The sequence below is a fragment of the Myiozetetes cayanensis genome, unplaced genomic scaffold (assembly GCF_022539395.1).
Source record: "Myiozetetes cayanensis isolate MyiCay16 unplaced genomic scaffold, myiCay2020 scf26, whole genome shotgun sequence".
NCBI classification, from domain to species: Eukaryota; Metazoa; Chordata; class Aves; order Passeriformes; family Tyrannidae; genus Myiozetetes; species Myiozetetes cayanensis.
Window position 1 is genome coordinate 4209694 of NW_026087477.1, and position 12469 is coordinate 4222162.

General features: G+C 68.7%; 2 protein-coding genes across 2 annotated transcripts; both read left to right on the forward strand.

Moving 5' to 3' along the window:
- The first annotated feature begins 3614 nt into the window (after positions 1 to 3614).
- KCNN1 (potassium calcium-activated channel subfamily N member 1) lies at positions 3615 to 9339 on the forward strand. The gene is made up of 8 exons (XM_050321228.1): positions 3615 to 4320; positions 4399 to 4494; positions 4577 to 4995; positions 7096 to 7237; positions 7340 to 7450; positions 7550 to 7677; positions 8605 to 8674; positions 8774 to 9339. The coding sequence occupies exons 1-8, from the start codon at positions 3772 to 3774 to the stop codon at positions 9299 to 9301; spliced, it is 2043 nt and encodes a 680-aa protein (XP_050177185.1). The 5' UTR covers positions 3615 to 3771; the 3' UTR covers positions 9302 to 9339.
- A 1129-nt stretch (positions 9340 to 10468) lies between these two features.
- On the forward strand, positions 10469 to 12379 carry OCEL1 (occludin/ELL domain containing 1). The gene is made up of 4 exons (XM_050321229.1): positions 10469 to 10570; positions 10829 to 11180; positions 11306 to 11432; positions 11910 to 12379. Exons 1-4 carry the CDS (start codon positions 10558 to 10560, stop codon positions 12042 to 12044), a joined length of 627 nt encoding a protein of 208 aa, XP_050177186.1. The 5' UTR covers positions 10469 to 10557; the 3' UTR covers positions 12045 to 12379.
- The last annotated feature ends 90 nt before the right edge of the window (positions 12380 to 12469 follow it).

Genomic DNA, 12469 nt, shown 5'->3' on the forward strand with positions numbered 1-12469 from the left:
CCCAAATTCCTGCCCCACCCTCGGCGGGCCCGTGATTCCCCGGCAGGAATTAGCGGGCGGGTAATAAATAAATCACCCGCGGGGAGCCTTTCGGCCTCCCGGCGCTATTTTTAGCCGCACCCTCCTCCTCTGCAGTTGCTCCAAGGCAGCGTCGCCGCTCCGGGGCACGGGGGGGAAGTGGGGGGTCCCACTGCCACCCCACAGCCACCCCACAGCCACCCCCAGGGCACCGGGGGCTGCTGCAGCCCAGCCCTGGGGGGTTAAGCCATGTCCCACTACCCATGTCCGTGCTCTGTGCAGGGTGTGGAGGTGCTGCCATGGCTGGGGTCGCCCTTAGGACCCCTTTGCTGTCCCCATCCCAAGAGTCCATCCCCAGCCATCTCCTTGGTGACAACCCCAGTGACACTGCAGAGTGGGTGGTGCCCGAGTCCCAGCCCCGAGGGTGCCAGGGGGACGGTGAGGACCCCCTGTGCCATGCTGTGACACCCGGCTCTGCTGCTGTGTCACATCCCGGCGGGAGCTGCCGCCAGCAGGGACACGCAGGCCCACGGCTCAAGGACACACAGTGACCGTGGCCAGCAGAACCCCTGCCTGGGGGACCTGCCATGTCCCCATCCCCATCCCCGTGCTGAGGATGATGGGGTCAAGGAGGACCACACATCCCACCCGAGTATCATCCCTGGGGATGCAGCCCCCAGCCAGGGCATCCCCATGGGAGGTGGGGGGACAGGGACTCCTCGGGCCTTCACAGTTTCAACCAGCCCTCCAGGTGCTGAATCCTGCCGGATTCATCCCCGTGGACGTCCTGGCAGGAGGAAGATTTAATAAGGCCCATTTACGTCGCCATCGATAGAGGCTGTTGGTGAAACGACCACGGCGCGGTGGTTAATGAAATATTTACTGACACTGGTCGGGGAGGGCTCCGGGGCGGCTTCACCCCCCCCTGTTTGTGGTGGCAAAAAGTTTTGTGGGCTGTGGGGTGAGCAGAGCCCTGGCACAGCTCCGGCATCCCCGGCACGGCCGCGGTGAAGGGCCCGGGGCCGCCGGCCCTGGGGAGACGTTTCCCCTCCGTCCCTGCCCGCTGCGTATTTTTCTCCCCATCCGAGTATTAAAAAGAAATCGGAGCCCATTTTCCTGCGATAAATTTGGCAGAATGGAGAGAAAATGATCTGGCTCTGGAGGGGAGCCAGGGCCCCGGCTGCACACCGGGAGCAGCTGGGCGCTGGAGCCCGGCCACGCTCCGGAGCTCCCGGAGGAACCGGGAAAGCATCATCCCTGGCTCCGCTGCGTCCCCGGGGGATGGGGACGGGGTCCCAAAGCCCTGCTGCTCCCCAGGGAAATGGGGGTTGCTGGTGGTGGCAGCCCCACGCCGGGTGTCCCCGTGCTGGTGTCCGTGCCGATCCCGGCGTTCCGGGGTGCGGCAGGACTGGGAGCTTGGAGGCCTGAAATCCAGGGAGCTGCTGCACCCCCGGGTACAGCCCCGCTGCAGGGCTGGGGGGGCTGCGGGGGCCCCCTGTTCCCCTGTGCGAGGAGCCCTGGGCTGCTGCGGGGGCCGTGGGCTCGGTGTGGGGGTTCAGAGGCCATTTGGGGGCTTTGGGGGGTTCCACCTGACGCAGCCCCTCGTGCCAAGGGGCTGTTGGTGCAGCAGAGCCCCCCGTGCAATGGGGCCCTTCATGGGGTGCAGCCCCCCATGCAGTGGGGTCGTGGGTGCCACAGAGCCCGTCGTGCAAGGGGGTCTGCCGTGCGAGGAGGCCCCTGTGCAGCGGGGCTGTTGGTGCAATGCAGCCCCTCTCGCAGCGGGGCCGGCGCTCTGAGGCAGCTCCTCGTGCCGGGGGGTCTGCCGTGGGATGCAGCCCCTCGTGGAACGGGGTCGTGGGCGCGACGAAGCCCCCCGCGCAGTGGGGATTTTTGGGCCGCGAGGCCTTCGTGCAGTGGGGTTTCCCGTGGGATGCAGCCCCTCGTGGAGCAGGGTTGTTGGTGCGGCGCAGCCCCTCGTGCAGTGGGGTCTTTGCTGGGATGCAGCCTGTGGTGCAAGGGGGCCGTTTGTGTGACGCAGCCCCTCGTGCAGCGGGGTGATTGGTGCTGTGGGGTCCCTCGTGCAGGGAGGTTCTCTGTGGGATGCAGCCCCTGGTGAGGCAGAGGGTAGTTGGTGCGATGCAGCCCCTCCTTCCACGGGGTCTTTGGTGCAGTGCAGCCCCCCCGCAGTGGGGCTGTTGGGGGGATGCAGCCCCTTGTGCAAGGGGGTCTTGTGTGTGATGAGGCCCCTGTGCAGCGGGGCTGTGTGTGCAGTGCAGCCCCTCAGGAAGGGCATTGTTGGTGCGGTGCAGCCCCTCATGCAGTGGGGTCCCTGGTGGGATGGAGCCCCTCGTGCACTGGGGCTGCTGGTGAGAGGGGTCTGTGCATCGGGGGGTGCCCGGGGGGGGGCAAGCTACAGGGTGACCCCCTGAGTGGCGGTGCCAGGGCAGGACCCTCACCAGGTGCAGCGGCTCTGGGGGTCCCTGGCCCCACAGCCGAGGGGATTTGGGGACCTCGCTAATGCCACATCTCTCTGGCCAGGCGTGGAGGGAAGCCCATGGCTTGACCCCAGACTGCATGCCCCGCCTCCAGCCCTGGCCCCGCAGCCCCTAACGCCCCGAGGACCCCGGCCGGCCCTCGGGAGCCCGAGCAGGTAGGGGGCACGACGGGGATCAGGGGTGCTGGGGCTGCACCGAGGCTCTGGGGATGTTTGGGGAGCTGGGGGTGCACTGAGGCTGATGGGGGTGCTATTCTGGGGATGCCGGAGCCCGCGTTCTTGGGGGGCTTGGGGAGGATGAGGGGGAGCCCTGGGTGGGGGAGCACGGGGCATGATGAGTTTTGGGGCACAGCGAGGCCGGAGGGGGTGCCAGGGGCGTGCAAGGGGCGAGTCCTTTGGGGGCAGGGGTGTTGGGGGGGGTGTTTTTTGGGGGAGGGGCGCGTGGGCTTTGGGGGGCTCCAGCAGCGCATGGGGGGGGATTTCGAATGCGAAGGAGGCGTGGCCAGCGCTCGGAGGGGCGGGGCTGAGGGCGTGGCGCGGCGCTCGTCAGGAAGGGCGTGGTCTGTCCTGACCAACGGGAGCGCGGACGCGCCCCCGCCCCGCCCCGGGCGCTCCAGCGCTGCCGCGCGCCCCCGGGACCGGCTCCGGCTGCGGCGGCGGCGGGACCCGGCCCGGCCCCCGGCACCGGCCACGGCAGGTACCGCGCTCGCCGGGGGGGGTGCCGGGCCGGGGGCGGCCGGGCCGGAGCCCACCGGGGAGCCCCCGGGCAGCGGGAGCCCCGGGCGCGGCGCGCGGCGGGTTCGGGGGCGGCGGGGACGCGCGGCTGCGGCTTCGTTACACCGGAGCGGAGCCGTCCCGGGGCCGCGGGGCAGCGACGGCCAACGGCGCGGGGCGGGGGGGGGCACCGCGGGGCACGGGCACGGCCTGGGCTCGGTGTCCGCACCCCCGGAGGGTGCGGCGGGGCTGCGGCGGGGGCAGGACACGGTCCCGTGGGCAGGACGCGGGCGCGTCCCCGACGGGCAGGACATGTCCCCGTAGGCACGACGCGTCCCCCGTGGGCAGGGCGCTGGCACGTCCCCCGTGAGCGCGACACGTCCCCCCCTGGGCAGGACACGCACCTGTGGGCACGGTTTGTCCTCCCCCAAGCAGGACGCGTCCCCCACGGGCAGGACAGGTCCCCAGTGGGTAGGACACGTCCCCCCCCAGCAGGGCACATCCCCCATGGGCAGGGCATGTCCCTGTAGGTAGGACGTGTCCCCATGGACAGGACATGTCCCTGGGAAGCATCACCTGGTGCCGGGCTGGACGAGGACGCTGATCCCGGCTCCCCGTGGCTCCCCCACCCACGCAGCCCCCCGTCCCCTGTCCCGCAGGTCTCCCCCGCGCCGCTGAGCCATGCGGGATCGCCCGGCCCCCTCCCCGCCAGAGCCATGAGCGGCTGCCGCTACAATGGGGGGGTGACACGGCCCCGGGGCCCCCTGAGCGCCTCTGCCCGCTCCCTGCACACGCTCGAGGGGGAGACCCAGCCCCTGCGGCCCTGCCCGTCCCCCGGCCTCGAGGTGGTGGTGTCGCGGCCGGAGCAGCCCGGGGGTCCTGAGCCTGGCCCAGCGGCGGCCCCGGGGCAGGATGCGGCCGAGGAGCGGGGAGGGGAACCCCGGAGGAACCAGAACATCGGGTACAAGCTGGGCCACCGGCGAGCCCTCTTCGAGAAGCGGAAGCGCCTCAGCGATTACGCCCTGATCTTCGGCATGTTCGGCATCGTGGTCATGGTCACGGAGACGGAGCTGTCCTGGGGGGTCTACACCAAGGTTGTGGGGGCGGTGGGAGGTGGGTGGGGGTTCGTCCGGGGGTTTGTCTGGCTCACCCTGGCCCCGCTCCCCCGGCAGGAGTCGTCGTATTCGTTTGCACTGAAATGCCTTATCAGCCTCTCGACCCTCATCCTCCTGGGGCTCATCGTCATGTACCACGCCAGGGAGATCCAGGTGAGGGGCACCCGCCCCGGGGGGTTCCCAGGGGGGTCCTGCCGCCCCGGGGGTCCCACCAGCACCCTCTGTGCCCCCGCAGCTGTTCATGGTGGACAACGGCGCCGACGACTGGCGCATCGCCATGACCTACGAGCGCATCTTCTTCATCGCGCTGGAGCTCATCGTGTGCGCCATCCACCCCATCCCCGGGCAGTACCTGTTCACCTGGACCGCCCGCCTGGCCTTCACCTACGCCGCCTCCGTGGCCGACGCCGACGTGGACATCATCCTGTCCATCCCCATGTTCCTGCGGCTCTACCTGATCGGGCGCGTGATGCTCCTGCACAGCAAGCTCTTCACCGACGCCTCGTCCCGCAGCATCGGGGCCCTCAACAAGATCAACTTCAACACCCGCTTCGTCATGAAGACCCTCATGACCATCTGCCCCGGCACCGTCCTGCTGGTGTTCAGCATCTCCTCCTGGATCATCGCCGCCTGGACCGTCCGCGTGTGCGAGAGGTGCGGGGGGAGCTCCCTGGAGGGGCTCGGGGGGGAGCGCGGGGCTGGGGGCAGCTGAGGACGCACGGTGCACACCCTGAGGGGGGCTCGGGGCGGAGGAGAGACCCCTTGGGGAAGAGACCTCTTGGAGGAGAGACCCCCACTCTCCGGGCTGACCCCCTTGGTGGGACCCCCACGGTGGCCGTGATGGTTTTTCCAAACTGAGCTCGCTCACCGAGGCAAGGTGTGGGTGGCCGGACCCCCAGGGTGTCCCCAAACCTCTCCCAAGCTCCTTTGTGCCCGCCAGGGGTGGGGCAGGATCTACTCTCTGTTGTCCAGGTGGAGCTGGGGGTCTCACAGAGGGGTCCCAGGAGGTGGGAGCCTCACAGGGGGGTCCCAGGATGGTGGGGGTCACTCAGAGGGGTCCCAGGATGTGGGGGTCCCACGGAGGGGACCTGGCTCGGGACGTGCCCGTGCTCCTCAGCTGCTCCCGCGGGGCGGGGCCGGGATGCCCGCGCCGGTGTCCTGCCCGTGCCCGCCCCTTCTGGGCCGGCCCCCCCTCCCCGGGCCGCGCATTAACTGCTCTTGTTTTCCCTCCCTGACGCTCTGCTGCTTGCAGGGACAAACTGTGAGTGACCCCAGGGACCCCCAGCGCGTCCTGCACGGGGCGGCCCCGCCCCAGGCTTCTGCTTCCCAGAATTTAGGATTAGCTGCAGCCAGGGTGGGAGGGGGGCAAGGCTGGGGGGGCAAAGGGGCCGTGGACATGGAAAGGGGCTGGAGCCCTTTTCCACTTGGAACCTCAGCAGCTGCTTCCTGTCCCCCCTGTGCCCCCCAGCTGGGGGGGCCATGGTGCCCAACCTGGCTGTGGGCACGAAACGGGGGTCCTATTGTGGGGGGATTGGGGCACAGCTCCTTCTGTGCTGGCTCTTGGAGGGCTCTCAGGGGATTTGCTGCAGGGATTGCTGTGGGTTCTGGGGTGATCCTGGCAGGGGAAATCCCGGCAAGAAGCTGGGAAGGAGCCGCTGGATCCTTATTGCTTTGAATGGGAGGCTTTGGAGGAGCCTCCAAAGGGTTTTCCTTGGCCCTGGATGTTGTTCCTTGGTGCTTCCCCTCCTTAACCTGCATGTTTTGGGTGCCTGGAGGGTGCTCCTCGGGAGTGGGGAGATCTGCAGGTCCTGGGGAGCATCACTGTGGGGTGACATCCTGGGCTGCCGACCCCACCCAGGGTGTGGGTGCCCCCAGCATCTTCCTGCCCTTGGGCTGAGGGGTGCCCCCAGTACCAGCCTGTCCCATGGTGCCCCCCCCCTCTCCCTGCCATGCCCCTCAGCGCCAGATGAGGTTCCAAGCCCCCCGGGGGGCCGGGTGGAGGGACGCAGCAATCCTAAATTCCTCACCGCACGCTTGAGCGCCCCCCCAGCTTGCTCCCATCTCCCCTCCTTCCCTCCCCCCACCCCCAGCACCCCGTTTTCCCAGCTCCCCATTGCTCCCAGCATGTCCCAGTCCTGCTGCCCAGCTTGGCCACTGCTCCGTGTCCCGGCCGGGCTCGTCCCCCTGTCAGGGGGGTCCCTCGGGGAGGGGTGGGGGGCACGGCCGGCTGTGTCCGTGGCGTCGGCTCTGGCCACGGAATCTCAAAGCACAGTGTCCCCCCCCACTGCCCACCCAGTGTCACCCACGGTGGTCTCGGGGTGCCCCGGTTCATGCAGGTCTCTGCAGGGATGGCGTGTCCCCTCCCCGGGGGTCTGGGGTGACACCCGTGTCCTGTGCTTTGAGATCTCTGGGGGATGGAGGTCGCTGTGGGGCTGCTCCCAGCCTGTCCCCTTGCTGTCCTCACCCAGCAGCGCCCCCTGATCCAGCCCCACTCCTGGGGGGCGCAGCCCCCTCAGGGCATCCCTCCTGCCCGGCGCCTGTGGCTGGAGTGGCCGTGCCCGGTGTCCCCGGGGTGTCCCCAACCTCTCTGGGGCTCCCAGCAGCACCCACGGGAGCTCGGGGACTCTCGTTGGCTGCAGCCACCGGCTGGCAACGCGCCCCAAAACCCCGCGTGGCAGAGCGGTGGCACCACGAGGGGGGAGCGCGGTGCCAGCGGTGCCAGCGGTGACAGCGGCTGCGCTCGGCCCCGGGCAGGTACCACGACAAGCAGGAGGTGACCAGCAACTTCCTGGGGGCGATGTGGCTGATCTCCATCACCTTCCTGTCCATCGGCTACGGGGACATGGTGCCGCACACCTACTGCGGGAAGGGCGTGTGCCTGCTCACCGGCATCATGGTGAGCGCCGGGCCGGGGGGCGGGGGGGGGACACGCGCGGCCCCTGCGCCCCCCCGGGCCCCCCTTCCTCCCACACCTCACCCCGGGGGTCCCTGCCCGCAGGGCGCCGGCTGCACCGCGCTGGTCGTGGCCGTGGTGGCCCGAAAACTGGAGCTCACCAAAGCGGAGAAACACGTCCACAACTTCATGATGGACACGCAGCTCACGAAGCGGGTGAGGCCCCCCGGCCCCTCCTCGCCCCTCCCCGGCGGCAGGACCGGCCCTCCCCCGGCCCCGCCCACCCCTGATCCCGGGGGATTCGGTGCCTTCCAGGTGAAAAATGCTGCTGCCAACGTACTCAGGGAAACGTGGCTCATCTACAAACACACCAAGCTGGTGAAGAAGATCGACCATGCCAAAGTTCGGAAACACCAGCGTAAGTTCCTCCAAGCCATCCATCAGTAAGTGCCAAACCTTTACCTGCTTCCTACCAGGAATGGTGTCCCATCCCAGAGGTTCTTTTTTCCCCCAGGAGGAGAGCTGGGTGCTTCCTCCCCTCCTGCGCCTGCCTGGAGCCCTGGGTTGGGAGCCAGGAGGTCCTTTGTCCTTGTCCCCTGTCCCCATCCCCTATCTCTTGTCCCCCATCTCCACTGTCCCCCTCCCCTGTCGCTGTCTCTTGTCCTTGTCTCCTGTCCCTCGTCCTTGTCCTCCATCTGCTGTCCCCATCCCAACTTCTTCCCCATCCCATATGTCCCCTCTCCCTGTCTTCCCATCCCCTGTCTCCTGTCCTTGTCCCCCATCTCTGGTGTCCCCTGTCCCTGCCTCCTGTCCCCTGTCCCCCCCCCACTATGGGATGCTGTCCCAGCACGTGGGAACCCCGATGCTCCTGGGGTGACCCCAGGGGTACCCCACTGATGAGGGTTGATGTGACCTTGTCTCTTGTCAGGGGAGCAGGGCTGGGGGGCTCTGCTTTTGGTGGGGGTGGGACTGAGGGGTGCCTGGCTTGGGTGGGTGGTCCATGGTGGGGGGGGGGTGCTGCTCTGCTCTCGTGCCCCCGCGCTCTTCGTGGTGGTATTAAACCTGCTGTTGTGTTTTGTCTCTGTTCTGCCCTGTCCCTGCAGAGCTCAGAAGTAAGTCACCCCCTTTCTGCCCCCCCTCCCCGGCTGCTCCCCTGTGCATGAGCTCTGGCTACCACGTTTGGGGTGGGGGGGACACCTCGGAGTGGCCCCCCCGGCTCTGTCTGGGCCGCAGGGATGGAGGGGCAGGGGCTGTGCTTGCGGGGTTGGGGTGGGGGGACTGCATGCTGGGTTGGAGGGCGGCTGCATGGGGGTGTAAAGGCACTCCTGGGGGGAGTCACTGAGCCTGAACCTCCCCCTGTGTCTCCCCAGGCTGAGGAGTGTGAAGATGGAGCAGCGGAAGCTCAACGACCAGGCCAACACTCTGGTGGACCTGGCGAAGGTGAGCGATGCTGGAGGGGAGGTTGGGGGGTTGGGGAGACCCCACTGTGGGGGGATCCAGCACTGACCCCCCCCCCGTGTCGGTGTGACCCCCCCCCAGACCCAGAACATCATGTACGACATGGTCTCGGAGCTGCAGGAGCGCCACGAGGACCTGGAGAAGCGCCTGGGAGCACTGGAGAGCAAACTGGAGGCGCTGGGGCTGAGCCTGCTGGCCCTGCCCGGGCTGGTCAGCCAGGCCCTGGGCCAGCAGCAGAGGGAGCTCCTGGGGGCTTGGCCCCCCCGGCTCTGCTCGGCCACAGCCCCCTGCACCCCCACCCACGCCCCCCGCGCCCCTGCCGGTGCCCCCCTGCCTCTGACAGCGGGTGATGGGGAGGGGGGTGCTGGGGGTGCCCTTTTACAGCCTCCTCCACCTCCTTGGACAGCGGGTCATGGGAGGGGGTTTATGGGGGCACCCACAGGCCCCCCTTTGTCGCCCCCCCACCTCCTCAGACAGCGGTTGGTAGGGAGGGGGGTGTGTGTGGGGGGCACAGGTCCCCCCATGTCACCCCTCTCCCACCTCCTCGGACAGCGGGTGATGGGGGGGTGTTGGGGGGGCCCCTCTTATGTCTGGCCATCGTGTGGCTGATTTCAGTAGCTTTGTTCTGTAAAGCCCTGTATAAATTTCCTGCGTTCACTGTGCTGGCGTGAGGCTGGAGACCCCCCTCCCAGGAGCCCCTCCGTGCCCCCCTGGCCGGGTGGGAGCTGAGCCCCAGCCTCCAGGAGGGCTTTTTGGGGGGGTGGGATGCAGCGACCACTGCGCTGGGGGGGGCTGGAGCAGCCCTGGGAAGTGGGGGGAGAGGGAGAGGGGGAGAAGCCAGGAGCCCTGAGTGTTGTGAGGGGGAGTCCAGGGGCTGCCCCCCAGGTGAGGAGGGGGTGGAGGTTGGGGGCAGGGTGGGGGGGCACCTGGGGTCTTGCCTGGAGGGTGCGGAGCAGGGAGAGACCCCCGTGGTGAGAGCAGGGCTGAGCCCCGGGGTGGAGGATTTGGGCGGGGAGGGGGAGGCGTGTCTCTGTTCCTGGCTCTGCCGCGAAGTGACCTTGGCGAAGTCACGTCACCTCTCTGTGCCTCAGTTTCCCCCGTCTGTAAAATGGGAGGAGGGTGGGGGTGGGAGGTTGGGGGGGACACGGCACCAACCATCGCAAAGCGCTGTGAGACTCCTGGATGCAATACCGAGCCCAGCCCCCCCACGGGGTGGGCGAGGACCCTCTGCCGGGACCCCCACAGCCCTGCACCCCCCCGGGGCCGGTCCTGCTCTCCCCTCCACGCTGTGGGGGGGTCGCGGGGGGGCTGAGGCGCAAATTAAAGGAGCCTGAACTGGACGCGTCACTCTCTGCTCGCGGCAGCGGGACCCCGCCCCGGCGGGGGGGGTGGGGTCCCGGGGGGGTGAAAGGGCGTGTTTTGGGGGGCTCTTTGCCGCTCCCCCCACTGAGGAGGGTCCCCTCACCCTGAGAACCTTGTGGGACTGGTATGGGGGCTCCAAACCCCTCGGGTGGGGGGAGCACTGGGGGGGCTGGTTTGGGGGGCTCATAGCAGCCAACTGGGTGGGGTGATGGGGGATCCCAAGCTGTTTTGGGGTATCCTGGGTCCCCTCTGCAGCCCCAGGACGGGGTTGGGGTCTTGCAGAAGGCGGGGGCAGGAGGGTGGGGGGCCCTTCGGGGAGGGGGGGGCAGGGGCCCCAGGCTGCCCACGCGGGGCCCGGTGCCACGGTTTGGGGTGACACGAGGCTGTTAATGATTAACCGGCGGTGCCGGGCGGTGGTGGCGGTGACTGGTGGCACTGGTGGTGGCAGCAGTGGTGGCAGTGGCCAAGGGACATCGCGGTGGGTCCCGGGGCCGTGTCCCCCCATGAGACGGGCAGGTAACGTTGGTGGCAGGGGTCGGGGCCGGACACTGCCCTGGGGGGCTGGCACTGGGACAGGGGGGGACACGAAGTGTCCAGGAGTGACCCAGGGGCTGCTGGACTCGCGGGGTCGTGGAGGGGACCCTCCCCCTGCTCCTCCAGGGAGGTCCCTACTCCTGGGTGCTGGGAGCACCAGTAGATGCTTCCCATCCCAGTCCAGACTGGGGGGCACTGGGACCCACTCCTGTCCCCCTCATCCCGGGGCTTCTCCTCCAGCGGGACCCAGCCAGGAGCTGCGAGAGCGAAGTTGGATGCACCCGGGGCACCCCCATCACCCCAAAACCGCCGGGAGCCGCTGGCCGAGGCCCCCCGCCCCGCCGGGACCCCCGGACCGCCCGGTACGGAGCGGGGACAGGGGGGCTGAGCCCTCGGACCACCTCACACCCCTCCCTTGTGTCCCGAAGCCTCCGCCAGCCCGTGCCAGGTGTGTCACCTTCGAGGACGAGGTGGTGCCACCGCGGGGACCCCCGGGGAGGGTCCGTCCTGCCAAGGAGCAGGAGAAGCAGGGGGACAGGTCCATCCCCCCCAGACTGTCACCCCGGCCACGCGCCGTCCCCGACTACGTGGTGTAAGTGGCTCTTTGGGGACGGGGATGGACACGGGGGTGTCACGGACCCCCCGGGACCCAACCACGAGGGTCCCGGGGGTGAGGGCAGCACCTGAGCCCCGTGGTTTGGGGGCGGGGGAGTGCAGGAGGTACCCGGCGATCCGGAGCCCCCGGCAGAGGGAGGGGTACAAGGGCGTCTTCCAGGACCAGCTGGCGGAATACGTGGATCTGCACCGGGAGCTCCGTGCCACATGTCGCCCCCCGGGCAGGACGGTGGGTCCCTGGGTGGGCACCGGGCACAGTCCTGCGAGCGGGCTTGGGTGGGATGAGCTGGGCGTTCTCTGCAGGGATTAAGGGTGAGCCCTGGGGGTGCTGCAGAGGGTGTTGGGGGCGACAGGAGGAGACACGTGGACCCCCGGGCTCCGGTGGCATCAGCAGCGCCCGAAGGCAGCTCCTGGAAAATTAATGAGCGTTGGAATTTCTCGGCTGCGCCCTGGGGGAGGGTTTTGCCGCAGGTCTTGGAAGTGCTGGAGGTGCCGGAGGAATTCTGGGTGCCCCTGAGCCCTCCGGATTTGTCACCTCCAGCCACCTCATTAGGGCTGAACCCCCCGCGGGGCTCCGGGACGCGACCCACAACTGCTGTGAGTTCGTGAGGAGGAGGAGGGTGAGCAGCGGGAGGGTTCAGGATTTGTTCTGGGGAGCCGGGGGGGGGGTTGCCCTGGGCATCACGGGCCCCCGGTGCCTTGGCAGGGCAATTCCCGGCAGGATTCAGCCTGGCTGGAGAAGCAGCAGCGCTGTGAGTACCTGAAGAAGAAGCTGACGCACCTCAAGGCGCGGATCCAGGAGTACGATCGTGTCACCCGCTCCAGCGCAGGTGGCTCCTGAGCCTGTGCCAGGACCGGGGAACCCCCACTCCGAGGCACCCCAGGGGATGGGGAGGGGGTGGCAATGCTGCAGGGATCACCCAGTACCCACCCACCCATCGCACCCACGCGGGAACGGGGAGCAAACCCACCGGCTCCTCCTTTTGGAGGTCCTCGTGGAGCCTCGTGGCCCCGGGACCCCCGAGCGCTGGGTGGTCCCTCCTGTCCCCGGGCCCTGGCTGTGCCCCCACCTCACCCTGTGAATCGGGGATTTCCCGCCCCCCACCCCGGGCAGGGGGTGCAGCTGCTGAAGTGGCTTTAATTTAATAAGTGGGTTTAATAAACGTGGTGGTGGTGTTTGTTTGTTTGTTTTTTTTGGGGGGGGGCGTGTCTCAACTTTTTTTTTGCGCCTCCTGGGGCACCCACCGTGTCCAGGGGCAGCGGGCA